The sequence below is a fragment of the Vitis vinifera genome, chromosome 6, assembly GCF_030704535.1.
Source record: "Vitis vinifera cultivar Pinot Noir 40024 chromosome 6, ASM3070453v1".
NCBI classification, from domain to species: Eukaryota; Viridiplantae; Streptophyta; class Magnoliopsida; order Vitales; family Vitaceae; genus Vitis; species Vitis vinifera.
The window spans coordinates 7073869-7101127 of NC_081810.1; the positions used below are offsets into that span (position 1 = coordinate 7073869).

The window sequence follows — 27259 nt, forward strand, 5'->3', positions numbered from 1 at the left end:
TTTGTAAGAGTTTTAAGTATTGGTAGTTTAGCATGGCACTGAAGCTCAATTCCAACATTTTCTCCAACAATCTCTCAGTTTTTGAAGCATCCATAAGATTATCATCAAATTCCCAATCATATGTTGTTGTTGTTGTTCTTAAGAGTTCTTTTCTTTTTCAAGTACTACATTGTTAGTTTGATTTTTTTCCTACACTCTCTCCATTAGACATGGTTTTCAATATTATGCACTTCCATATCTTATTTGAATATATGATATTTGCTGCCTCATGGAGGAAAATGGTGTTGTTTTAGATAAATTCAATAGTAGGGATTATAGGGAATGCTCTCTTTTACTTTGAGGACTAGTTGGAAGGCCGAGGTCTTGGAGGGTATTTTGATGCAATAACCTTAAAACCTGCCTACAGTGACAAATTGATGCCATACAAAAGAATTCTAAAGTGATTTATTGGATTCTTAATTCAATGGAATCCAACACTAGTCTTTCTTTACAAACATTTATCAAAGCCTTGTATAAACTTTCTGCAAAGTAGATAGACTCCAATATAGTTGATTCTTCCTTGTTAGTATAGGAAGTTCACTCCTTATTGTGTCTACAAAAGAACATAACTCTTTTCTGTTCTTTTTTATTTGGAAAATAATATTAACACCATTAAAAGGAGGTTATATTTTTGTTGTAGTTTTTATTATAGTGACTAGGGCCTCTTTGAGATTTTCAATTCTTATTTTTCTCAAGGTGCATGGGTTTTTTTTATAAGTATTAGATTGGGCCATGGGTTGTCTTTGAATATCATTTTAGTAATTATCATTATTTCTAGTGTATGAAATATGCAATGAATGGGGTGAACAATTTAAAGCAATTCAAATGAACGTAAATTGAAGAGATGATGGTTAATGGTTGTTGAAGTGATTTAGTTTAACAATATAAATTACACCATGAATAGAAATCTAATAACATATGCATAATGCACAAGGTTCTAGGCTAGAATGTTGGTTAGATGCCAATCTTATTTGTCTTTTTTTTTTTTCCTTTTCTTCTTTTGATAGGTAAAATGAACTAATGCTAGCATATTGGGAATGTATAGAACACCATATGGACATAGTTGATACTGGAGCTTTATTTTAAATACATGATTTTATAAAGTTCATTAGAAGAGAGACCCTTAGAAAACTACATGTGACCCCATATTTCTATTTGCTCATGTCTGTTTGTTACACTTACGGGGAAAAAATTTTAGAAGTAGAATATGTTTGCATTTTCTTGAAGTATCTTTCTTATTTTTTTCTTTAAGCATCTTATAAACGAACATGTGCTCTAGATAGATGGAAAGTCAAATATTAAAGTTGCTTCCAACTTTCAAAGCATATTCAAGGAGCTTTGAATGATGTTTCAATGGTGTTAGGGTTATTTTGTCATTGATATTAAGTAGCTGGATATCTAGAATTCATTTTCTTTCCTTCATAACTTGTTCTTATGTTTGGGAACCTATTTAATTAGACATAGAATTGCTATTGCATACATGTTTGATCAAATATTTAAAAAATCTTTTTGGTCAAACACTTTCATTAACTCCTCTGAATGCTTGTGAGGGTTTTTATGCAATAATTTTAAAAATGAAAAATATATATATATATATGCTTCCCACATTTCCTACCTTCTTCTCTGTGCATGTCCATATTTGGGTGTTTTAGAAAAAATCATTTTAAACACTCTCATATTTGGACAATTTTTATGGTGTTGTTGGCATAATTTGGGTTTTAATGCTTCTTGTGCTACTTGAATTCATTACCTACATAGAATTGTTACTTGTGAATGGATTGATATTTGTTGTCTATTCTTCCATCATCCAAACTATATATTTATTGTCTCTAATTTAATGCTACTATTTGAATTTAATTTTCAAATCCACACACTAGATATATATGCAAAATGCCACTAGACATTTAAAAAAAAATTGAAAATTAATCATTAATGTTGGTTGGTTTTTTGTACAGTAATGAGTCAAAATGTTGAGATTAGTAGGGCAAATCGGACTAACCCTATCCAAAGAAAGCACTTTATTGATCTTCGTCTTCAAGAGGCAAACAAAGGCTTTAGATCAAGTGGAGGTTTAAAGTCTAGTGTTTGGCCTCGAATTATTGAAGAGTTTGAGAAGTTACTTGAAAAACGCTATACTTCAAAACAACTTAAGAATGGGTAGGATTACATGAAAATATAATATCTCATTTGAAGTAAAATGATGACTATGACAAGACATGGTTACAACTCTGTAACCAAAACTTTTGATTTTCCAGTTGAAAAATGGGAAGAATATCTACAAGTAGTTTTCTTATGGATTTGAGTGAATTTTAAAAATAATTGTCTCATATATGTATGCATGACTAATTTGTTGTTTATCTTGTAAAATAGAAATATCTAGAAACTAAACAATTATGTTTTAAACCATTAGCAAAAGTGGAAGAATTAGAGGCATTGTTTGGAGGCGTGTTAGCTATTGGGTCTAAAAATCGGAGCTCTAGAGGAGTGATAGCTTCTGGGGCTGAGGAATCATCAACACATTCTACATCTATGTCTAGCGAAACTTCAATTAGTTTAGAAGAAGATGAGAATTTGCCGAGAAATACTAATGATGAAGTAGAAGGTTTTAAGAAAAAACAAAAGAAAGGAAAGAAAGAGCAAACTCGAGAAGAAATTAATAGAATAATGAATGTGTTAGAGACTTTTGAAGGACCCTTAGTCAAAGAATGCATGAAGATTTTGAAGAGGCTCTTGACTTATGAGGATCCATTATACTATGTAGCAATTAATGTGTTTTGCAAGAAGAAAGAGTATAGAGAGGTGTGGGTGGAGATGGAAAGTGACAAAGAGCGAATAAGATAGATTCAAAGCTTGCGAAAATAACTTTTTAAATATTTGTTTTAGATTTGTGGAATGCATATGGTATATGGCTTATATGATGATTGTAATTTGGTACATTTGGTTTGTTCGTTTTGGATATTTGATACATTTAAACTTTTCCAAGTATAAGACTTTCTCTCTGCATTTTATGGATATTTGTTACTCATACATTGTTATAACTATTTGATTATATTGTTATGCTTTTATTTCACAACTATTGTTTTTTTATAATAGATATTCTTATGGAGAATCTTTCACATGACTCAAATGGTTCAAGTTCATCATAATCGAGGAAATATGAAGATACAAAGTTAGAAGTGACAAGAGTTTAAAAAAAAAAGATTGGTTGTGTTGTTGCTCCAATTATTAAGTGACACATCCATAATAAGGAACGAGTCTCTACATCATCATTTACAAGTTCACTTTTCATTCAAGAGCTTTTAGATGGTTCATCCAACACATGTTATGAACTAATGCAGATGGAAAGACATGGATTTATTTCTCTATGTTACATGTTTCAAGAAAAAAAATGGCTTGTTGACAATAAACATTTGAATGTTGAAGAGAAAATGGTCATGTTTTTTATGACTATTAGTCATAATCTTCGGACTCAATTGATTAAGAATAGATTCCAACACTCAAGTCAAACAATTCACAAATACTTCCATAAGGTTTTAGTGGCCATGGTGAATTTCTCAAAAGAGACGAGTACTCCTCCATCATTCAATGATAGTTCAAATGGTATCTCCAATCGTTGGCTAAGACAAATTTTTAAGGTATATTATTTTTTACTTCTAATTATTCATATCATATTTGTATTATTCTCATATAAAAATAATTATTTATATTTTAAAGAATTATTACCATGTAGGATGTTGTTGGTGCAATTGATGGAACTCTTATCCATGCATGCATTCCTATTAATCAACAAGTACCTTATCAAGGTCGTGGGAAAGGAGAATGTTTTCAGAATGTTATGACAACTTGTAATTTTGATATGATATTTAGGTTTGTTGTTGTTGGATGAGAAGGAATAGCTCATGATTCAAGAGTCTTGATAGAAACTATCCATAACCCGCAACATAATTTTCCAATACCCCCATTAGGTAAATATTTTATTTAATATAATTTGTATTTATTCATTATAATAATCAACTCAATCATTTTTTTGTTTTTAGAAAAATATTATTTAGTAGATGCAGCATACACACACTTGAGGTTTTATGGCACCATATCGTAATGTACGCTATTGGTTGAGTGATTTTCGTAGTGGTGGTAAAGTTGTAGGAAAAAATGAGATATTCAACCAATGCCATGCAAGATTAAGCAATGTCATTGAACGTGCTTTTGGTGTTGTTAAGGCGTGTTTCCCAATATTGAAGAGAATAACACCTTATTCGTTTACTACTCAAACAAAAATTGTCATGGCATGCTTCTCCATTCACAATTTTCTTCCACAAATTTCAGTTGCGGATAGATTATTTTCTAAATATGACAATGAAGTGGAATTGGAAAGTGACAATGCAAATCAAAATCAAAATTCAACTACAAGCAATTTTTTTGCAGCATCTGATCAAGAATTCATGCAACAGTTCCAAGACCAAATCGCAAATGAACTCTTTCAAGTATTTAATTAACTTGTCAGTTTTAGCTTTTTACCATTGTAAGAAATGCAATGTTTAGATATTAGCATAAAATGTGATGTCTTTGGATATTTGAAAATATGTACTTGAATTGTTATGTTTTTTCTTTAATTTGATTTAGGTTTTATCAATCCATTATTTTTCAAATTATTAAGTTTAAATATTTTATTTTAGTTATATAAAAAATAAATATATTAATTATTTTTTAAGGATGATAATGATAAATTATTTATTATAACAATTTTATTATTTTGAAATTTTTAGAAATACGTTAAATTATATTTTTTTTAATACATTAAAAATATTGGTTTTTTAGTATATAAAAAAAACAAATAGTTTAATACTTAATAGAAATAAAATATTTTAAAAAACAAACAACTTAATACTATTAAGCATTATTTAGTATTAAGTTAAATATAAGTTCTATTTAGAATTAAGCCAAAAAAACAAATGTCACATAAGCTTATATTTTTTTTATACAAGAGTTATTGTATTTTATAAAGAAATTAGTCTTGTTTTCTACTTTAAAAAAAAAAAAAAAAAAATTGCATGCAATGAAGCAATTTATATCACTTTGCTTGAATTGTTCCTCTCAATCCTTCTTTTTATTTTCTTTCCTTTTACAATAATGTTAAAATTTTAGAATTTAAAATTAAAATAGAAGGATGGGATTAAAATTGAAGAAACCCAGAAGCAAGTGGCCCAATCAAAATGGGCCGTGGCCCACCCCACATTTTGCGCGCAAAAAACCTGAATTTCAGTTTCAAAACGTTGCTTCTGGTCATCATCATCTGCACTCCACTCCATTCCAGAATCAACAAACCCTAGATATTCCACCTATTTCTTCTTTTTCTTCTCCAGCTATAATGGATTGCTTCTTCCCTTCCTTTGACTTTTCGAAACCTCGATTCCAGTTCCATTCGCCAATAATTCAACTCCTCAACTCTCCCCTTTTCACACTTCCACCCCCATTACACCTCTTCTCCATTCTCTACGTTTTCTTTCTGTACATTTTTCTCTTCTTTTTCTCGACCTCTGCTCTTCAGATCCGCGCCTTTTGCTTCCTCCTTTCTTTGCGTTCACGCTGAAACTGAAGATGGCGATCACGTTTTCTACCTGATCTATTTGGTCCTCCTGGTTTTTTCTATTCCCTCTGGCTCGCCCAATCTTTCTATTTCAAGACGCTTAATTTTATTTTTTTTAATTCATTTGGAGTTTGAGGATTTGGTATAATCGTTCTTGTGTGGTGGATTCAACTGTGTTGAGAGAGAAGTTATTGGGAAATTTTGTGATTCTTCGGATATAAAGAAGTACGAGCAAACCAATCTCAGTTCCCTCTTGGTTATGCCTTCCATTTTTCTTTTAATTTCAATTTTCCTGCATGGCTTTTGAAATCTGCATAAGTTTGTTACTGTGATGAGTTCATTGAGTTGTTCAAATTTGGTATTTTTTTGGATATAAGTAGCTGAGGTGCCTGTTTGTTTAAAGTCAGTTCTTTTGTTGAATGCTGATGAGGTGGTCATTTTCATTAAGTAAAGAGACTTAGCATATGGAATACAGGCAGATTTGTCATTGATTCAATCTTTGTTCTTTTGTTTGAGAATTGAGATATGGAGACAAAAAATTTCACCTCTAAAAATATTGCCTTCTTTCTTATTCTTTGACTCTACCGTGTTGAGATTGAGATAGCAAAGTTTGGGATTCAGAGTCACTGATTGGACTAATTTTCAGTTGTCTGAGAAGTTTTAATTGAGAAGCACGCCTTGTTATGGTATATATGATTACTCAGTGTTTGAGTAAAACCTTAGTTTCTTTCCCTTAGTAATTTTATATTTCTATAGATTTTGTAAGCAACTTTTGGCAACCCCTGGTAGTTATTTGATCATACCATTTAGACTAAGTATATTTGTAGCAAGGGATACTTATAGGATTCTTTCAAATCTTTAGTATTTCAAGATAGAGTAAGCAACTGGTAGCTTCCTTACACATGTTGATGCAGTACAACCTTCCACTTAGACTAAGTCACAAGGACCATAACTAGTTGAATGTTTAAAGGTTAAATACAGTAAAAATATGATATAAAATGAAATTTTAAAGTAAATATTTAATAGTTTAGATTTTCTTAATTTGCTTCTAAAATCAAGTTACATCTCTCTTTTTCTTTCTTTTTTAACAATTTTTCATTGGCAAACCCTTTTGAAAATCCTTTCAATACTATTTGCAAGTCTATAACATTTTTCAAAATGTATTTATCTTAAAATGGAACAAATTGAAATTTCTAAACACTTATTTATGAATGATTCTAGGGAAACTCTTTATGATAAATTTGACATGTATTGTGTTGCTCATTGAAGAAGAGTAACACCCTTCATCTTATGTGTACATCATAATAAAAAGATTTAATTTAGGGATTGATCATTCTTTTTCTTGTTTCTCTCTTGAATTTGTGCTTAGCTGTCAGCTGAATATCTGATTGCTCCTCGTTTTAAGGTTGTCTTTTTTAACTCTCAAATGCAGGTCCATGCCATGACATCTGATTTCAATCCGGATGTGGATATTTACAACGATTACAAAGAATCAGATGTAAGTTCCTTAAATGGGAAAGTGACACTTCGTGAAAGGGTTAATGCAGTATACAAGGTCCTTGATGGCCTGCGGAAACAAGGAAACAGGTCAATTAGCAATATTGCAATGAATGCAGAACATAAAGCAACAAGGTATAACATGTTCATCTTCTCATCTAGCAAGTGCTTTTCTTAATCATAATCTTTGTATCGTCTAAATATTTTCCCATATGCAAGTTTAATCTTCTTTTTGTATGTTTGGCAACTTTTCACCTTGCATTTTCACATGAACATGATTTATCATTCTATTATTATTTATATTTTCAGAATGCAATTGCCAAGTTTTATTGTTTGGGTTCTTTGAATTTCAGAGATCAGGAATGATTTGTGGTATATCAACAGTGAACATGCAGTTTCCACCCGTGTCAATTTCTTTTTTTTTAAAAAAAAAAAGATCTTTGATTATTTTTCTGGTTTATTACTAACATTAGGATTGTTCTTTCTTTATTTCCAAGTGGCCTCTAGTATCTGTTATAAAGATTCTAACTGGCAATTACTAGTTGTTTTCTACTGTATGCACAGATCTAACTGATATATCGGTATTTAGACAGTACATAAAAACTCTACCTAGAATAAAGTGATTGGAAAGTTAGAGACAATTGGAATTCTGTGAAAAATATATTTGAATGATTTAAAATTCACTGTAAAATTGGATGCATTTTGCTGATCCTTAATCAACATGTAAAAAATTTTACTTCCCTCAAGCAGGTATTTTAGGGGGACTCGAGCACCTTCTGCTGACAGTGTAAATATTCTGATTGATGGGGGTGAAAAGCGTGAACATGGATTGGGAAGAAAATCTGAGCCTCTTCTATCTGGAACAGCTTACTGCATTTCTTCTTGCAGCATGATACTGCTAAACAAAATTGTGCTATCAAGTTATGGTTTCAATGCAGGAATATCTTTGATGTTTTATCAGGTACATTTCACTTAAATATGAGGATTAATGCTTCAGGAAAGTTTTTCCTATTGTGTATCTGTTCTGATTTTATCAGTAACCAATCTGTAGTGTGGAAGCATTTTTTTTCCTTTTTCCTTTTTCTGTCCTCACTGTGAATTAACCCTGGAACCTCCCACAAACCCACTCACCTGCTCTAATCTTTTACCACTTGAGCCAGGCCTCAAGGGCATCTGTAGTGTGGAAGTATGTGGCATGTTTGTTGTATATGTTGAAGATTTTGTATTTAACACTTCCTGATGATATTTTCCCCTTTGTTCATGCTTGTTTTAAAGAAAGTCATCCAACCATGATGTAAATTAATTTCTTTCTCCATAATTTTTGCAGAACTTTATTAGTTCTGTAGTTGTTGTTGTATTGGCCCTCTGTGGGGTAGCTTCAGTAGAAAGGCTCAATTGGAAGCTGATTAGAGTCTGGATCCCTGTTAACATAATCTTCATCGGCATGCTTGTATCAGGCATGTATAGGTATGTTATGAACTGAATTTACTATTAGATTTAAAGTGGAAAAGAAGTGAATGCTATGATGAGAAAATAATGGAAAAGAGATCACCAACAAGATTGTTTTCATATGAAACCAAATACGATAAGATTCCACTAGTCATTGAGGGAACTTAATATTTTCTGATGAATTTTTTCAGTTTGAAATACATAAATATTGCAATGGTGACGATTCTGAAGAATGTGACAAATATTTTAACAGCAATCGGAGAATATTACATTTTCCATAAGCATCAGAACCAGAAAGTGTGGACTGCCATGTTCTTAATGGTGCGTGATACTCCAATCTCGCTTTATGTAAACTTGTTAACTTGTAGTTATTTGGTTCACAATTTGAAAAATGGTTTCTCATGATGATGATGATGATTAAGTGTGAGCAAAGGATGGAATGAATAGGCCAGATAATAGGCTGTTACCCTTTACTATGCTTAGAATTTGTTTGGCTGTATCATTGAAATAGGGCACATTTAAATACAATCCTCTTTGCCTGGATAATTTTGATTTTAAGAAAAGGAAGTTATATTGGATACGTAGTTGCATATTTTGCTTTTTGTGTTTCCTGAGATTGGTACATTGGAAGTTCTGAATTTGATTAAATTTGCACATCATTTTGAAGCTTGCAGAATTTAGCATTTTCTTCCCTTACATATGCTGATATTTGTCAGAGTCGTTCACTAAAAACCAAAATTGAAGACATGAAACCTGCCACTCTGCCAGGGTATACAAAAAATTGCCAAAACATGCTTTTTTATTCATGGTTGCTTGAATTCTCCATCTTTCTAATATTTTATTTTACCTTTGCAAAGTTACAATATAATTTTTAAGTTTTGGGTGATATGTGTCTCAATGCATTGCAGATCATCTCTGCTATAAGCGGTGGTATCACAGATCTCTCTTTCAATCTGAAGGGCTATGTATGGCAAATTTTGAATTGTGTTCTAACAGCAAGCTATTCAGTATGTATTTTCTCTACATGGCTTATTTGTTTCTACCTCATTTTGGAGATGTGCAATTTTGAGTTTGAGCTTTGGCAACAGTGCTCTCTGTATGAATTTCTGTACATATTTTCAATATCCATTATCATGCAAAATGTATTCTTTGTGACAGCTTACACTACGGCTGGTCATGGACAAAGCCAAACAGTTGACAAGATCTGGATCTCTTAATGAAGTTTCAATGGTGTTGCTGAATAATTTGTTGTCTTTACCTTTTTCTATCTTGTTGATTTTCCTATTTGGTGAATGGGAATATGTTATTAATGTGTAAGTAAATGCTTTTAATTCTTCCATTTTTCTCACAAATTTGTGCTGTCACCTTAATGCATGTGTTTTTGGTGCCAACCTGCAGGGATGTAGTTAGGATACCAATGTTTTGGGTTCTTGCAACAACCAGTGGATTGACTGGACTTTCCATTAGCTTCACCTCTATGTGGTTTTTAAATCAGACTGGCCCAACCACCTATAGGTAATGTTAATTGATCAACTCAAGAATGACTTCTGCAAATTAGGAAAAATAAGGGCCGGTTTGGGTGTGTTTTCAGAAATAATTTTAAAAAAATAGTTTTTGAGAACAGTTCTTAGAAACTCTCAGTTGTTTTCAGTAACAAAATTCTAGTTGGAAACTTAAATATAAAAGACAATTTTCTTGTTTTATTCTCCATAAAAGTACTATACATTTATATACAATGCAAACAGTTTACAAAAAAAAGGAAAAATGACTTTGAAACTTTTCAAATTTGTTCTAAAAAAACAACCTATTTTCACAACAAAATTCTCAAAAACTATTTTTTGTTAGGAGCTTGTCCAACCTGTTTCCTGAGTTAAAAATTTATTTTCTATTTTAAACAATAAAAAATTGTTTTCAAGAATAGTTTCCAATTAAGGCCTAAACTTTTGTCTGATACTATCTATCTTTGAATCAGTGTTTCTACTGACTTGCTCGATGAAGCTACTGTGCAACTCAAAGTATATATTTTGCTTGAAGAAAAAATTACAATTTGCTACTGAAATTTTAATCGGCAAGGCTGATTTGTTTGCTTCTATTGTAGTTCTTTTAATTCATAATATACAATCCAATAATGAAATATCATATGACTTCAATACTATGCCATTTGTTTTGACAACTTCAATTTGATTCTTTACATCTGTTTTGCAGTCTGGTGGGCTCCTTAAACAAGATCCCAATCTCCCTTGCTGGTATAGTGTTGTTCAACGTTCCCCTCAGTCTACCAAATTTCTTCAGTATACTATTCGGTAATCGATCCTATAACTTGAATGCTTCCTGAATCTATATCCATTTTAAACTGATTTTGATCCATGTCCATTCTCTTCCAGGTCTGTTTGCTGGAGTTTTCTTTGTCAAAGCCAAAATGTAGAATTTTCCTCAAGGAGGAACAAAATGCATCTGTAATGTGATCACTTCAGCTCGGGGCAAGCTGCTAGCTGAAAGATAAGTTAAAACCTTTTCTGAGAATTGTCTGGCAGATTATTTTTTTCACAAATTTTATGAATACAGGTGGAATTGTTTTTGCTTGTTCATATTTGATGGGTCAATAAAATCACCCAATGGAGCACATTTATTTTTGGATTTATTTGATTCAATGTAACCCATTCCAATTCAAATTTAAGGAATAAATTTTCTTACCATTTGATTTGTAGGAGAATAGGAGAATTGAAGCTCATAAATATAAATATTTAAGATTGGATATCATTTATGGAGCACCCTTCAACCGATCCTTCTCCACTTATTGGGCCGGTTATGACTGAATTTAAAATTTAAAATATGAAATATATATTAAACAAAATAACAATGATTAGTTCAGGAAAGTAACAAAAACCTCTTTTCCCTTGTGAGGAATTCTATTTATAGGAATATAAACCAAGTTTTCATAAAAGTTGGTAGCATTCCTTTTAATTGGAATTTTCATTATATTTATGTATTTTTAATAAATTTCTAGTTGACTTGGGAGCCGTGATTTACCACCACTGTCATTTTAAGGTTATTTTTAGTTTTTGAAAATTTTGAAGGAAAATAAGAAAGAAAGAAAATATAAAAGAAAAATGAAAGGATAATAAATAAAAAATTATATTGATAGCTAATAAATTATTTTTATATATTTTGTAAGTAATTTAAAATGTTTTTAGTAAAAACGTTTTCTTTAAAAATATTTTTAAAAGAATTATTTATCAAGTGTTCCTCTAAAAAGCACTATATATAAGTGATTTTTGAAACACTAAATAATTTTTAAAATTTTTAAAAATATTTCATAAATTTTTTTAAATACCTAATTTTAAAAAAACATTTTTTACATTAAAAACACTTTTTAGAATAATAGTCAAACAAACTCTTAATCATATTTAATTTTCTTTTTATTTCACGTAATGAAATCAACCATAAAAACATATTTTCTTTAATAATTTTTTTTCTTTAATATTTTTCAAGAATCAAATATAGTTTAAGAATATTTTAAATAATATTTGTATTTGAAATATGTTTAATACGAGTGTTTATCTAAAAAAGTTTTGTTTGAAGAATCATTTATGTGTACTTCAACATGAATGATTATAAGTGACTTTTTAATTTTTTTTATAAAAAAATTAATAACTTTTTAAAAATAGATTTTTATATTAAAAGCAGTTTTTGAAAGTAGGGTCAAACCAACTCTAAAGCTCCTTAAATGTCTTTTATTTACTTGTAGTTATTTGATGCCAAATAAAGCAAATCTTGATTTTTGTTTGCCTTGGCTGGGAGCCATGGGACTTGAAAGAGCTTGTTAGGGCTATTTTGGATTTACAATGTGGTAGTGTGTAAAAAATTGAAAATAGGATGAAATTAAGGATTAAAGATAATATAAAAAATGAATTTAAGGATATATCATTGCTAAGTTTCATTCTAGGAATTTTTTTCAGTTATTTATAGGGCTGCAACTTGGGCGGGTTACTAAGATTAATGACTAACCCAAGTTCAACATGAATTAAGAAATAACTAACCCAAGTTCAACTCAATCCAATCTCTAACTTGAGGTATTCAATTTAAGCCTAATCCAATCTCATTTTTATAAATTTGGGTTAGACTTGGGTTAATCGTATTAAATTTGGGTTGATCGGGTTACACTTGGTTTGGTCAAATTGATTCGGTTGTATGATTCAAAATTCACATATGATATTTTTATTTTTTTTATATATATTTATACTAAAATTTAAATAATAAATAATACAAAAGTTCAAGATAATAATAAAATATATATATATATATATATATATATATATATATATAATTATAATTTGATATTTTAAAAAAATAATCTAAAAAGAAAATTAATATTGTCATGTATGATAATTGATAACAAACATCATAAATAAATATGATAAAAATATTAGATAGGGTTCAAGTTAGGTTTGATTGTTTGAATCTTGATCCGAGTCCAACTCAACTTAAGCTTAAGTTGAGAAAACTTAGTTCAACTTCAACCCAAATAATAAAAATATTTGCTCAAGTCCAAACATCGGGTTGGGTCAAGCCAACCCGTCTATATTGCACCCTTAGTTATTAGAGTTAATTAAGGATTTGTTTCTAATTTTTTGGTTAGTGTAGAGTTAAATAAGTTTATTTACACATGAGAGGGCAAACTCCATTTATTTACAGTTGGAACTCGCGATTGAAGCACAAACAAAGGAAAAAAAAAAAAAGTTATTGTTGGAAGAACAGCATCTCTTCCAACAGTTTCTACGTCAAATACATATTCAACAAACATCAGGCCACAAGCATTACAAATTCGTGTGAGTGCCCTGGTTGCAGAACCCAGAGCAAGAGAGCATCTCTATCAGATCCATCTCTCTCTTTCCACTTGAAGAAGAAGGTGGATCTGTGAGAAACTCTACGTTCATGGGGTTAATATTATAGCTGTAGTAATGATCAATGGAAGCTGATGATGGAGTTGAAGTTCCATTCAGCAGATTGGATATGTAAATATCTGAGTGAAGATGGGTCGACGAAGCCTTTCCTTGAATGGAAGTAGACCCACATTCAGCTGAGCCACTGGCTTGGAACAAATCAAAAGAGTCCAAAGCCATGTCATCTTGTTCTTCTATTGGTTCTTCTGCTCCCTTGGAGCTAATGTTTTCGGAGGTGCCCACAAATGGTGGATTACCGCAGTCACTTGAAAATAGGTTTTGCATGAATAGTAACTCTTCATCGCATGTCTGAGTCATGAGGGATGGAGAATCATGGACGGTTGATTCAGAAAAATCTTGGAGGAAAGCTTTGTAATGGGTGGTGGGTAGATCCTCTGAGATGGTGGAGGATGTGGGTGTGGCGGTGGCGTTTTGGGTGGTGGTGGTGGTGGTCCATTTATCGTCTAGTTTCTTGCTTTTGATATAAACTTGGAGGAGAGTAGATTGAGGTTTTTGATCATCCTTGTTGCTCTTTTTTCTCGAGTCTTGCCTTCTCTTTGTGGCATTAAAATGGTTCTTGATGGTGTTCTCGGTTCTACCAGTGATGCGTTTGGCAATTTCAGCCCATTTGTTGCCCACCTTCTTGTGCCACTCAATCAATATTCTTTCCTCTTCTTCATCCCATTCGTCTTTCTGAAAGTTTGAGTCACAAAGAAAATGTTCACCATGTAAGTAATTTCATATTAAAATAACCAAAAAGGCAAAAAACTGATGGAGATTTAATGTCATATAAAGATAAAAGGTACAACTTTTTCATAACTATCATTGAAAAGTTTCCATGATCACATGAAAGTGAAGGCCGAACTGAAATGGAATATAAGCTATGTGAGAACTAAGGGGTGTAAACAGGCACTCAAACCCTAAGGACGCATGTCAAGGTGCTTATTATGTAGAAAGAAAGCACTTTTTGGAATTGAGTTTGAATTACCCAAAGAAAAAAAAATTGAAAATAGAATCAATATGAACACACAGATCACATAGAGAAGACGGAGAAAGAATGTAGAACAAGCCCTAAGCGAGTTCATTTTCTCCTTGAAGAGGAAAAAAAACTAGCTTGAGATGATGACCAAACAATTCTCCTGATCATTAGATTCTTCAAAGTCCAATATAGAATTGTAAAAGAATATGAAATAGAAGACAACCCAGATATGACAATCTAGGGTTTTTCCTATTAAACTACTAAGAAACAATCATACACAAAAGATCTGAAAATCTAGGTTCAAATCTAACATCTTAGATACTCATTCTAGAATCCCTAGAAATCCCATACTCATCTTTCATAAACCAAAAAAAAAAAAGTAGTAGTGATCAAAACATAAAATCAATGAAGTGATAATGGCCAACAAAATGATGAAAGAGGAGATGAAAACCCTGATATCAGGACGCAGATGGTTGTGCCATCTCTCTCGGCACTGTTTTCCTGCCCTCCCGCCCAGCTTCTTAGCTATTTGAGCCCATTTCTTCTCGCCAAACTCGTTCACCAACCTCAACAGTTGCCTTCATATCAAAGAAAGAAAAATGAGGTCTAGATCACTTCAGTGCTGTGAACTCGAAACGAAGTAAGAGCGTGAAACAAAAGAACATTTCACCGAGAAAATGAAGAATTTTCATATCACCTATCCTCTTCTGCACTCCATTGCCCTTTAATCAGAGTTGCGGAAGAGCCACCTTTCGCTCTCTTACCGCTCGCTCTTGAACTTCTCTTCGCCACCTTCTCTTCTCCGCTCTGAACCACTTCTGAACTCTTCTTCTCCTTCAAATTCAGACCATCCTCTTCCAGAAACTGCCATGAACCCCCACTTCCAATGCTACCAATTGCACCACTTGCTGAGTAAAAATCATGAAACCCGTTACTTGAAACTACGTCTCCACTGTTCCTTTCGGAGTTCTGAGTCTGCCTCTGTGAGAAATGGCTCTGACCCACCAAGAACCTGTCTATGGCCGTTAATGGTGGACTTGGACGGTAAACAGGATGGTGGCTTTGGAAATTTCCGCACCCAAAGCCACTTCCCAAGCCCCCAAAACCATCAAACCCACCACCACCACCACCCGCCATGAAAAAAAAAGAAGAAAAAAAAAAAGCTTGAAAGAGATTAAAACAAGGAGGGAATTGATCAAAGAGAACTTAATTTGAGGCGGTTTTGAGATTTTTCTCTACTTGTGAGAAACCCCCATAACCAGCTTTGCACTATATATAATTATATATAGTCCTCACCCTTTGACATGTCCACATGGCATTCCAGCCGCTGATCTTGGCCACCGTGTGACCCCATCCAACGGCTGAGAATCTGAAGAGGCTGTAACTCCTGGGCTTCCTCGCAGACGAGCTGAAAGAGAGGTGGAGGGATTGGTGGCAAGACATTTAAACCCCACTATTAAATAATAAATAATTACAATTGTAATTATTTTTATTAAATTACAAAACCCAAATTTCTTTCCTTTTTTTTTTAATATTTAAAACAAGTACTATCAATTTTAGCTGTAAGCTTGTATATATGAGAGGACGAAAACATACCTTGTGGATTCCAATTCTCTGTGTGAATGGGGGTAGTTTTGGAATTTTGTGCAGACTTAATATTTGGATTCTCCCATTTATTGACAATATGGTGTGCCAAATATCATTTATGTGATTGAATTGTGGCTATTAATGGGAGGAATTTTGGGAGAATTTTAAGCTATCATCTTTATGATTTTGATTACTGTAGGATTAATAATCTCTTACCAAATTTAAATTTAAATGACTATTATGCCCTTCCAATGCATCTCGAAGCCCTTTTTTTCTTTTGTGGAAGTGCTATTTAAAGAATTATTATTTTTATTATTATTATTATTATTATTATTATTATTAAAATTTTAATATGACTAGTATTTCTTTTAAATTTTCACTAATTTTTCGTATTTGGTGATCACTTGTCTCATTAATAATTATAAAAAAATTATAAATAAATTATAAGAACACATATTTTTAAAAATATGGAAATGATAAAAATAATAAATAAAATATATATGTTAAAAATAAGGGAAAATAGAAAGAGAGGGACTATTGAATGGAAAATGGGCTTTACTTGAGTTCATTTTGTCCCACCCATAGACCCAAAATTCCGATGCAAATTCTGTCGGGCTGTGGGGTGGGCCGAGCCCAATCAAAACTAAATTTCAGGCCTAAGATAAAGTCCGACTTGGACTCTATGCAAGTTGGATCAAAATGGGTTATTTTTCGGTTAATTTTATTCACGGTCTTTGAGGTTTCGTTCTGGTTTGAAATTTTATCAAATACTTTCCTTATTCTTTTCATTTTTTATTTTCACCCAACTTCCCTCTCATTTAAAATAAGGAAGGTATATGATGAAATTTCAAATTTATGGAGATTAAATGTATTTAGTCCATTTCTGAGAATATGATCGAAATTCACTCTTTCTTATTTATAACTTATTTTTATTTTTTAAATATTTTTTGGGTTTCCAATTTTGACATTTTTAGGCTCCACAAATCATGAAATTTTGATGAAGAGGAAATGGGAAAAATTTTGGAAGGAACGAATGATTGAAGACAAAATTTTAAAAATAAAATTGAAATATTTCTTTAATTTTATTTCTCTTGTATGAATAGAATGAATAATTTAAAAAATAAATAAATAAGTCTTTAAATAATTTTCATTATTTTAAACTTTCCCCATTTCCCAATACAAGTTATGCTTTTCATAATATGACTTGATTGGCTTTGTATATTCACTTTTACAATTTAATTTTATTTAAAGAAATTAGTCATAAAATAATTTTTTTTAAATAACCCACTTTGCACGATCACAATGAAAATATGGAAAAACTCTAGGAAGAGTTATAATTTTACCAAAGTAAATATTAAGTAAAAATACCAGGATTATCAAAAGTAATTAGTGTGAAGTCAAATTTATAATAATATTATTATTATTATTTTTAAAAACTTATCATTTTCATTTCAACTTTCTCTCATAACTTAAAAACCAAAAGGAAAAAAGCAATTCCAAGTAGTATTTCATATTAAGCAAATTTTAAAGCCCAAAACTCATTGAGAACTTATTTACTTATAACCAAAGCTTTGAGCTTCTCAGGAAATAAAGGCTAATTTTAATAGAGAAAAACATATAAGAGGGGGTGAATTGGGGTTTTTAAAAAAAATCAAATACAATAAATTTAAGCACAAAAATCACAAATGTAAAGAGATAAAATTAGAGAAAGCAAACTCAATTTTTATAGTGATTCGACACTTCTTTACATTCATTCTTCTTAAGTTTCTAACAGAATGAGAGTAGTTCCACTATACTTGAAACTTCAACCAAGCTTCTAATTATCTTTACACTTGGATTTCGACTCCAATAAGCTCTTACACAATTCTCTTCAAGTCTCTACTCACTTGAAGGTTCTAACACTCAAATAAGAAGTTTAAAACTTTCAACCTATCTCAACAAAGGTTTAAATACAATTTAAATATTAGGAAGAATCACAAGAGTGCACTAAAGAATATGCAAACGGAGATTTAATGCACCAACAAAAAAATTAGAGTTTTTAAGGCAAGAACAAGTAGGTAAACAAATAAATGTTGGTGTTCTCTTACTCACAAATGAAGTGGAGCTCTCAATTTATAGATTTTTAGCTTCAGGAGCCAAAATGTCAAAAAGACAACCTCAACTAGTTGAGCTTGGGGTTGATCGGTTCACTAGCCGTTAGGCATTAAATGTCTGGTAGGTGATTGTTAAACCTCGACTGGGAATACATATTCCTCGACCGGGAAAGAAATGCTATTAGAAAAGAGAAAATGTTTGCATCTCTCAACCGAACCTCGACCAAGGAGGGTCAATCGGTCAACTGATGCCTTAACCGGTTGAGCTGATTCATTAGTGCCTCGACTGGTTCACCATTTTTTGCTCGAAAACTTATCTTTTTCTGATCTCTTTGCTTCTAACACTTAGGCAAGGTCTTTAGGTAAATTAATATATCAATTTTGAAACAATTTGTCTAAGGTTCATTTGATAAAACTCAGGTTTAGATGAAAATGTTATTTTAATGCATAAACCGAGTTCTTAAAGATGTATGAAAAGATATGAAAATCCTAAGTGCACCCATGCATTCATCTTGCATATATTTCCTACGATTAAGGGTCTTCCAATTGTCTTGATCATGCATCCATTGGGTTATTTGATAAATTTTCAAATTTATACATGAAATTCTTTATAATTCAAACCAATTAACAACTTAACCATGATTTGTTATCATCAAAACGCGATTAGAAGAACTCTTTGACTAATAGCTTCTTTAATATAATTTAGTGGATATTTGATAAATTAACTTAATAACTTAAAGTGGCTTAATAACTTAATTTAAGTCATTAACTAAATTAATAATGTTTGGTAAAATAACTTAATGATATTGAGAAAATAAAGGTTAATCTTAAATGAGAAAAACACCCAAGAGGGGGGGGTGAAGCAACTAAATAGAGATAGAGTTAAAGAAATCAAATTTGGATTTTATAGTGGTTCGACACTTCCTTGCCTACATCCACTCTCCTCAAGCTCCTAACCGAGTGAGGGTTCTACTAACTTGAAGCTTCAACCAAGCTTCTAATCTCCTTTACATTTGAATTCTAACTCCAATGAGCTCTTACACAATCTCTTCAAAATTCAACTCATTTTAAGGTTTTAACACTCAATTTTACAAGAATGAATCCCTCAACCTAGCTCAATAATAGCTCAAATACAAATCAAAGTTAGGATGAATTACAAATGTGCACTAAAGGATATGCACGTGAAGATTTAATGCACCAAGAAATAAATGAGAGCTTTTAAGGCAACAACAAGTTGGTATACAAATAAATGCATATGTTCTATATCTCATAAATGAAGTGGGGCTCTCTATTTATAGGTTTCCAACATCAGGAGCCAATAAAATCAAAAAGCAGTCTCAACCAGTCGATCTGAGGGTCGACAGGTTCACTAGCCGTTGGAACATTTAATGTTTTAGCAGGTTACCGTTGTTTAGACCGGACCTCAATTAGAGGTTGACCAGGAAGAAAGATACCTCGATCAGAAAGGAAAGGCTACTAGAAAAGAGGTGTTTTTTGCACTCCTTGACCAAGCAAAGGGAACCGGTCGACTGGTACCTTGGCTAGTTGAGCCGATTGGCCCAATGCCTCGACCGGTTCAACATTTTGGTCCCTAAAACCTATATTTTTATGTTCTTTTCTCTTCTAATACTTAAGCAAGGTCTTTAGGTAAATAAATATGTCAATTTTGAAACATTTTACCTAAGGCACATTTGATAAAACTCGGGTTTTAATGAAATTGTAACTTTAAAGAATAAACCGAGTTTTCCAAAGATGCATGAAATGATATGTGAAACCTAAGTGTACTCATGCATTCATCTTACATTTGTTTCCTATAATTAAAGGTCTTCCTAACGTATTGATCTTGTATCCATTAAGTCATTTGATGAATTTCCAAATTAATACATGAGATTCTTTACAATTCAAACCAATTAGTAACTTAACCACGATTTGTCATCATCAAAACCTTATTATGAGAACCCTTGAGCTAACAGATATGACTTAAAGTAAAAAACAACTTTAAGTAATAAGTAAAAATAATTAATTTATTATTAAGTTCATATCTTCATTTTACCTTTTTACCCTCATTTACTTTAATTAACTCCACAATCTCTTTTGCTTTAATTAAGTCCACAATCTCTTTCACTTCTGCTATTCCACAACCTTGACACTCAACCTCCTTTACCCTAATTATAATTTGTGAAAATAAATATGTTAATTTGATAATTTAAAATAAATCTTAAGTTGATTTTTTCAAACAACCTTAACACAAAGTAAAAATTAAGTATTAAGTTTTAAGGACAATTTAAATTGTTAAATAATAAATATTAAGTTTTATCAAACACCCCATTAACCTCATTCCAAAAGCAATTTTAATTTTGAAAGAAAACTCATTCATCCGTTCTAGGCTCAACATTAATAAATGCGTTCCATATGAAATAAAAATTAATGTGCATGCATGCATACACCCAAGTAGAAAAACATCCTCCATAATGTATTGTTGGCGTAGGAGGGAGGCATGGGAGGGAGAGTAATGGGGACATGGGAGCAGCTCAATCTCACCATGTCTTCACGTGAGTTGCCGTCATTGTCTGTTTGTCCAAACGCCCATCCCAATGAGCAAGGGCCCATAAATATGCACTCCACAGTCCGCCCCATGTGTTTTTCACAAAAACTTTTTTCTCAAACTCCAATATTCACTCAATTTCAGGAAAATTCTATATCACGTCTTTCCTCTTCATGCATGATGTGTATGTGGCAAGAATGTTAGCAGTGCTTCTTGGTACTTGGAGCTTCTGTCTTAATAGAAATGATATATTTCACAAAATTTTTAAACATCTATAAATTGCCATGGCTATATGTTGGAGGTCTATCTTCCTCCACAAGACAGCATTGTAAAACATTGAGAGAACAAGCAGTATTGAGCCACTTAATGTGGCAACAACCAGTCAACCACCACCATCCTTTGCCTGACCCACCTTGTAACTACCACATCTGGTTGATGTTCTCTTGGCTTTCCTGTTTTGGTGGGACTCGTCAAAAGCTTCTCATATTCAAATGGGCACTTATAGAAGGGGTCCAAATTTTTGGTGATTCTACTCCAAACATATGCTTTCCCCAGGGTATATGTTTGCTAATAGTTGCCCCATTAGCCAATGGACTTTTGCCCGTGCATCAACTTTCTAATAATTAGTGTTGTTGAAAAAAGTGGAGTTATCGAAGAATGGAGCCTACTCCATCAACTACAATCCCCTTTCACATTTATATGCAGTCATAACAGCCCATTAGTTCACACCCCATTCCCAACTCAAAATTTCTCTTTTCAACAAATATTACCCACACTTGATTGGATTATTCAGACCGCTCTTTCTCAACATTTTTTTCTATGATTTAAAAATGACAAATATTCCAAAAATAAAATAAATTCAAAACCAAAAATGTAATCACAGTTTGGCATGTGGGCAGCAGCATATCAATCTATGCAAAATGCGATCCCCAACACCCAAAGCAACAGCTCTCGATTGGCCTATTAGTAGATCTCCAGTAAGCCGCTCACCAAGAGAATAAAGTGGCCAAACAGATCCCGAATATCTCCGGATCTCCTATCGACCATGTGCGTCCTCGCGCGCGCCCCAACACCGGCCCCCGCATTTCCCACATTCCCACATCTCAAAGAAGCCAGAGGAAAAATAAAAAACGAAGTCTCCTTTTCTCTTTTTTCTTTCTTCTTCTTATTTCATAATAAAAATCAACAAACAGGCGAGGGTAGAGGCGGTGTGTCATTTTTAATTCTAATTCGATTTTTTTGGGGGGTTTTATGCGTCCTGGGTGTCGTCAGAGGGGCTCAGGGGGAAACACGTGTCATCTCCTCCGGTGCTCCAGAGAAAATGCGCGTAATTGGCTGCATAGTAGGTGTTACTTGGATCGGCGGCGATCGCCTCCAGATACGTCTCCTCCGCCGCCCAAAGGTCCTTCTTCGCCACCCACAGAAAGCTCGCATATTTGTTGTACGCCTCCGCATCCGGCGGCTCCACCGCTATCGCTCTTTTGAAGTACTCCTCCGCTCTGTGAATAAGCAAAGAAAAATTAAGGTCAACAATCAACACCACGTGAGAAGTTCGTGACTGATTCCACTTCTTTCTTCTTCTTCTATGAACGGGTAACCACACACGTCTCTATCGGAGATTTGGAAAAAGACTACAAATCTTTTGACTCGTAGAATGGGCACCGACTTAACTCGGCAATGGAGGAGGGTGACGCGACTTTTACCTGTCATAGTCGTGCGCAACGAGATAGAGGAACTGGGCGTAGTTGGCGAGGAGAAGAGGATTGTTCGGCTCACGGGCAAGGCCCATTTGGTATAGCAGCTCTGCTCTGAAGTAGTCGGCGTAGTCGTCAGCTTCGATCTTCGCCTCCACCGGCGAAACGAATCTCTGCATGGTTTCGTGGTCTAGAGACTCGTCTCGCAATGCAGCTTGCATTTTCGAAGCTTCGTCGACGATTGAGTTCCAGTGAGCTACTTCTTCTTCTCTGGTTACCTCGCCTGATACTGATTCGGATTCTCTCGTAGTTCCAATGGAGATTTGAGAGACCCCATCGGGAAGGATTGTTTGGTGGAACTCCGACCTGTCAAAACGGCCGTCTCCGTCGGTTCCACTAGCGGCGGGTCGGACCTTGCCGCCGCCGCCGCCATTGTTTCCGATTGAAGTTGTTTTACCGTTTGTAGAAGATACCGAGAACTTCTTGATTATGGAGGAATCGAACTTTTGTTGCTTGTCTTGCTGAGAATCGGATACTAAAACCGACTCGATGGTAGCAGCATGAGGACTTGGTGGGGGAGAAGCGGCGATTGCGGTGTTGTTGGCTATTGAGTAGACGGTGAAGTTGGCTAGGAGGATCATGACATAAACCATGAGAGTGGGCGTGTGGGAGAACACTTGTTGAAATAACCACACAAAGGAAGCGTGCATTTCTTGTTGGACACGATCCAGAATGCCCTGTAAATCTTGGTAGAGGAGAACTTCTCTCATCTGTAACGTGAAACTGTGAAGCTCTCGAATGATGAACACCATTGAAGAGAAGGCCTTTTTCACGGAACAGTATGCGGATTCCCCTGCTTCTCTGAATCCCTCTTGCCATTGCTTCTTTCTTTTAATGATTCGAAGCGAAAGCGGAAGATCAACACTGTTCGCCTTTCGTTCAATATTCGCCGGCACAATCTCATCTCTTCCAGGCCAGTCCGGTGGGTCTAACCGGATTTCTGGCCACGGAGGCTCTACGGGTTCGAGCTTAGAGGACGGAAATAGTCTTTGCTTCTGTACGAAGTTGATCTTGGATGAAATTTCGATGGAACTGTTGAAACAATCTCCACTATTACAGGCGTCCATACTTATAGAATCAGATACCATTTCAGACTCTGCATCCATGGCGTTGTTCGTTGTACTTTCATCTTCGTCGGAGACTTGAAATCTAAGAGCCAATTCTTCAATTCTCTTCGAGAATTCTTCATCGGATAATGAATCTAGACCTGCACTGCAAGCTCTTTTTATTTTGTGAGCTCTCGGTTTTGGAGACTCGAAGGATCGGGAACTGCAGAGCTTAGTGGATGGGATTCCGAAGAAAGCTGATCGGTCCAGTCTGTGCACGTATCGACACACGAGCGCTCCTCCGTCGCAGCGGTTCCGACGTTTGGAAGGGGGAGATGAGATAGCGGAAGCTAGAGTTTGAGAAGAAGAAGGCGAGTGGGAAACAATTGGCTGTGACCACTGCAAACAGGTCGTAGCTACCTTCACTCCCATCTCTGATGGGAAAACTACTCTGAAAACGTCGAGATGCAGTTGAAGAAAAAAAACCCCAAAAGCTTAGCCAAACAGAGTCATTAAAAAAGGGAATCCAAGTCCCTCCCAAAAAGCTTGAGTAAACAAGAATTTTCTGTCCCTCCAAACGGAAATCTCGCAACTTTCTCGAGCGGATCCAGAAAAAAAGAGTTGCTTTATTGCCTTCAATTCACTCCAACCTGCAACCAAATAAATCAAATCAAATTAAGCCAACGCATCAATCAATAAACGATTCCCGGAAAATCTGAGAAACCGAATGGACAGAAAAAAAAAAACACAAACACTCGTTTACTTCAAATTAAGAAATTTCCTTTTGTCACACCATCTCACTCCATCATTCACCCAAGAAAGTCGGATCAGAAAACTCAATCCAAAACCACACATATGCCACAGATAACAACGAAAACGAGATCTAAAACCATAACAACATCTGTAGTTTTCAAGAACACTTACTCAGATTCAATGAATATTCCGATAATTGCCCGGTGAGAACTCCGGCGAAGGCTAAAGCAAAGTACGACCGTAGCTTCACTTTTATCTGAGCGACTGAGAAAGGGTGGCCTCTGAGGCTTATATATGCGATAGACCTCTTCCCTTCTCGCAGAAAGGAAAAAAATCACACCGAATACGTAAAGAGTTGTAGATCTTGAATACATGACTTTGTATACTACGAAACCGTATATTATTGTGTATATGGAGGCAGGGCAGTTTCGGTAATCAGTCAAATTGCATCGAAAGGTGGGAACTTGGCTCCGACTCCGCGTCAGCCGCCTACGAAATCGCTCGTGGACGACTCAGATATTTAGGTCCAACGCGGCTTGCCTCACGGAAATCTGATCCCATCTGACCGTTCCCTTTTCGCCACGTATTCACACCGAGCACAAGGCCATTAAATGGTTTGTGAAACCGTGATATCACCGACTCTTCTCTTGCATATGGACACGTGGCCACTTTATAACCCTCTTTCTTGGCGGTGCATTAGCTTTAAGATGCTACCGTACGTTATCAGGTTAAAACTCTCTCCCTTATTTTTTTTAATCCAATTTATTATTATTATTTTGTCATGGCCATCACTTCCTTATTTATTAATTATTATTATTATTATCTTTAGGGTAGAGAATATGAAGCAACGTGCGTAATCAATTTTAATTCTTTTATTATAAAAAGTGGTAAATAGTGGTTTTGTTTTTTTCTAGTAAATCAAATTATGGGATATTTTACTGGGAAAAGTTCGTTTAATTTGAGTGAGTCCATTTAAATCAGTAGTTGCCATAGCCCCATAGATTTCCCTGATTGATAGGAAGTTGTTTATACCTGTACGACAACAATACTCTGATCCGCCGCCGCCTAACTTGTGGCAAAACTACTAAAGATTATATAAGATTAATTTTTTATATGTACATTTTTTTTTGTTAAAATTTCATTGGTTATATTTTTTTGAATAATGTGACTTTCTCTTAATTATTCACTCTTCTTGGATTTGAATTTTCATTCGAAAAAGGAATTTCCCTTTTTTTAAATATTTTACTAAAAAAAATACAATCCACGTTTCTAGGTTTTTGTTTTTAGCATTAATTTTCAAAAAAGAAAATATTGATATTATAATTTTTATTAAACATTCATGTCTCTCGACAAAGATGTCTTATTTTTTAAAAATTTATTAAAAACTAAAATTGAAGTCATCATTACATACACTGATTTTCGATATTTATATTTATTATGAGTCATTCAATGTTATGTAGTATTTTCGAGAACATGACATTTAATTTGTGCTTTTAATAGCATGACAATTGGTTCTTTTCCTCAATGATGATATTTAGTTTACGTTTTTTGAACATGACCTAATTCATGTTCTAAAAATACTTAAATTTTTACATTGAAAATTTAATTAGTTACATTTAGGGTGATATTTAGTTAAATTTCCCATATGGACCATGAGGTCGTACAGCAAGCACAATCAGACTCTTTTAACGGACGGAACCACTCAATCAGCCTTCAAGGCCCATTGAACTATGTAATCATTCATATATGACAGGGAAATGACTGATGGGACCTCCTTCAACCCTCAAGTCGACGTTAATTAATTACCACACACAACTCCACACCTCCCGCAGGTTGAGGGGACGAGTAACTGCACAATCAGACATCATGTCATATTTTCTGACGTCACTTACCAACCGCCTAAAGCTGTAATGATTGCTCTGTTACTTACAAGACAATTATCATTATATAGAATGTTAAAGTGCTTGGTTACGGTACCTTCCTCATGAGCACTATAAAAATTATCCTAAAGCATAAGCAAGGCAGGTGCACATAAGCAAACTTATTCACTCTCTATTTTGGGGAATCTAACCTATCTTTGTCTGATTTAAGCTTCGGAGGGGCGTGTGCGGACATCCTTTGTGCAGGGAAGAAGCCCACCCAATTCCATTGCTAAGTAGAAACTCTAAGAGGCACAACACAAAGAAAAAGGTTGTCTAAACCTTTACAACTTAAACGAATCTGACTCCAGTTGACCTTGCATCAACACCTTTCTTATAAGTCTACCCATATTGATTTTTTACTCATTTTAACATTTAAATAGAAAAATAATTTTCAAATGCCAATAAGAGTTGTCTTTGACACTTAGGGCGTGTTTATGTTTTTTTGCTTAATAGAAAAAATTTTATTTAAAAACAATATGTTGATATGAATCAAAATAATAAAAGTGAAGTTATTATTAATAGATTCAGTTTAATTATATTTGTTAAAATCAACATATTATTTTTTACGGAATAGAAAAAATAATATATGTAAACTTTTTTATATTCAATCAAAAAAACAAACAATACCTTAATTGTATTAAAACTTTTCCTTTTTTTTATGTGAACTATGGTGGCTATAAATAGGGATGACAATGAGGTGGTTTTTTTCATGTACCTATTTATAATGAAACGAGTTTGAAATTTAAACAAACAAATGTAAATTTTTATTTTAAAAAGTCGTACATGGTTTAATTTTTATATTTTTAATATATGGATAAAAATAATAATAATAAAATAAGTTATAAAAGTCATAATTATTTATAAAATATATTTATTTTAATATAATTAAAATTTTAAAAAATGATTTTAAAAATTTTAAGAAAAAAATTAAACAAGTGGTACATATTGAGAATTTCTCATATTCATCCCGTTTAATTTTTTTAATAAGATTAGGATAATAATTATTTTAAATATACATTATGGGATTGGGATAGAGGTAACCCATTCCAAATTCAGGTTGTTGCC

The 27259-nt window shown here is 33.4% G+C and overlaps 3 protein-coding genes across 3 annotated transcripts; 1 reads left to right on the forward strand and 2 right to left on the reverse strand.

The window, feature by feature from the left end:
• The first annotated feature begins 5253 nt into the window (after positions 1 to 5253).
• Positions 5254 to 11227, forward strand: LOC100262025 (GDP-mannose transporter GONST2). The gene is made up of 10 exons (XM_019220405.2): positions 5254 to 5851; positions 7059 to 7258; positions 7874 to 8084; positions 8451 to 8590; positions 8764 to 8893; positions 9481 to 9579; positions 9731 to 9885; positions 9971 to 10087; positions 10778 to 10875; positions 10957 to 11227. The coding sequence occupies exons 2-10, from the start codon at positions 7068 to 7070 to the stop codon at positions 10995 to 10997; spliced, it is 1182 nt and encodes a 393-aa protein (XP_019075950.1). The 5' UTR covers positions 5254 to 5851; positions 7059 to 7067; the 3' UTR covers positions 10998 to 11227.
• A 2127-nt stretch (positions 11228 to 13354) lies between these two features.
• On the reverse strand, positions 13355 to 15631 carry LOC104879608 (transcription factor MYB64). The gene is made up of 3 exons (XM_010653129.3): positions 15192 to 15631; positions 14946 to 15072; positions 13355 to 14208 (listed from the first exon to the last, which is right to left on the reverse strand). The coding sequence occupies exons 1-3, from the start codon at positions 15629 to 15631 to the stop codon at positions 13390 to 13392; spliced, it is 1386 nt and encodes a 461-aa protein (XP_010651431.1). The 3' UTR covers positions 13355 to 13389.
• Positions 15632 to 21499: 5868 nt separating this feature from the next.
• Positions 21500 to 24765, reverse strand: LOC100253483 (uncharacterized). The gene is made up of 3 exons (XM_010652624.3): positions 24444 to 24765; positions 22423 to 24169; positions 21500 to 22218 (listed from the first exon to the last, which is right to left on the reverse strand). The coding sequence occupies exons 2-3, from the start codon at positions 23949 to 23951 to the stop codon at positions 21969 to 21971; spliced, it is 1779 nt and encodes a 592-aa protein (XP_010650926.1). The 5' UTR covers positions 23952 to 24169; positions 24444 to 24765; the 3' UTR covers positions 21500 to 21968.
• Between the last annotated feature and the right edge of the window lie 2494 nt (positions 24766 to 27259).

Bases quoted from the DNA above. Each gene is read 5' to 3' on its own strand.
- LOC100262025 (XM_019220405.2), top strand. From the start codon at position 7,068: ATGACATCTGATTTCAATCCGGATGTGGATATTTACAACGATTACAAA. The intron at 7,259-7,873 runs GTATAACATGTT...TCCCTCAAGCAG, and splicing joins GCAGAACATAAAGCAACAAG to GTATTTTAGGGGGACTCGAG. The intron at 8,085-8,450 runs GTACATTTCACT...TAATTTTTGCAG, and splicing joins TATCTTTGATGTTTTATCAG to AACTTTATTAGTTCTGTAGT.
- LOC104879608 (XM_010653129.3), bottom strand. From the start codon at position 15,631: ATGGCGGGTGGTGGTGGTGGTGGGTTTGATGGTTTTGGGGGCTTGGGA. The intron at 15,073-15,191 runs GTGATATGAAAA...TTTGATATGAAG, and splicing joins TGGAGTGCAGAAGAGGATAG to GCAACTGTTGAGGTTGGTGA. The intron at 14,209-14,945 runs GTTTTCATCTCC...TCAAACTTTCAG, and splicing joins ATCTGCGTCCTGATATCAGG to AAAGACGAATGGGATGAAGA.
- LOC100253483 (XM_010652624.3), bottom strand. From the start codon at position 23,951: ATGGGAGTGAAGGTAGCTACGACCTGTTTGCAGTGGTCACAGCCAATT. The intron at 22,219-22,422 runs GTAAAAGTCGCG...GCTTATTCACAG, and splicing joins GTTGCGCACGACTATGACAG to AGCGGAGGAGTACTTCAAAA.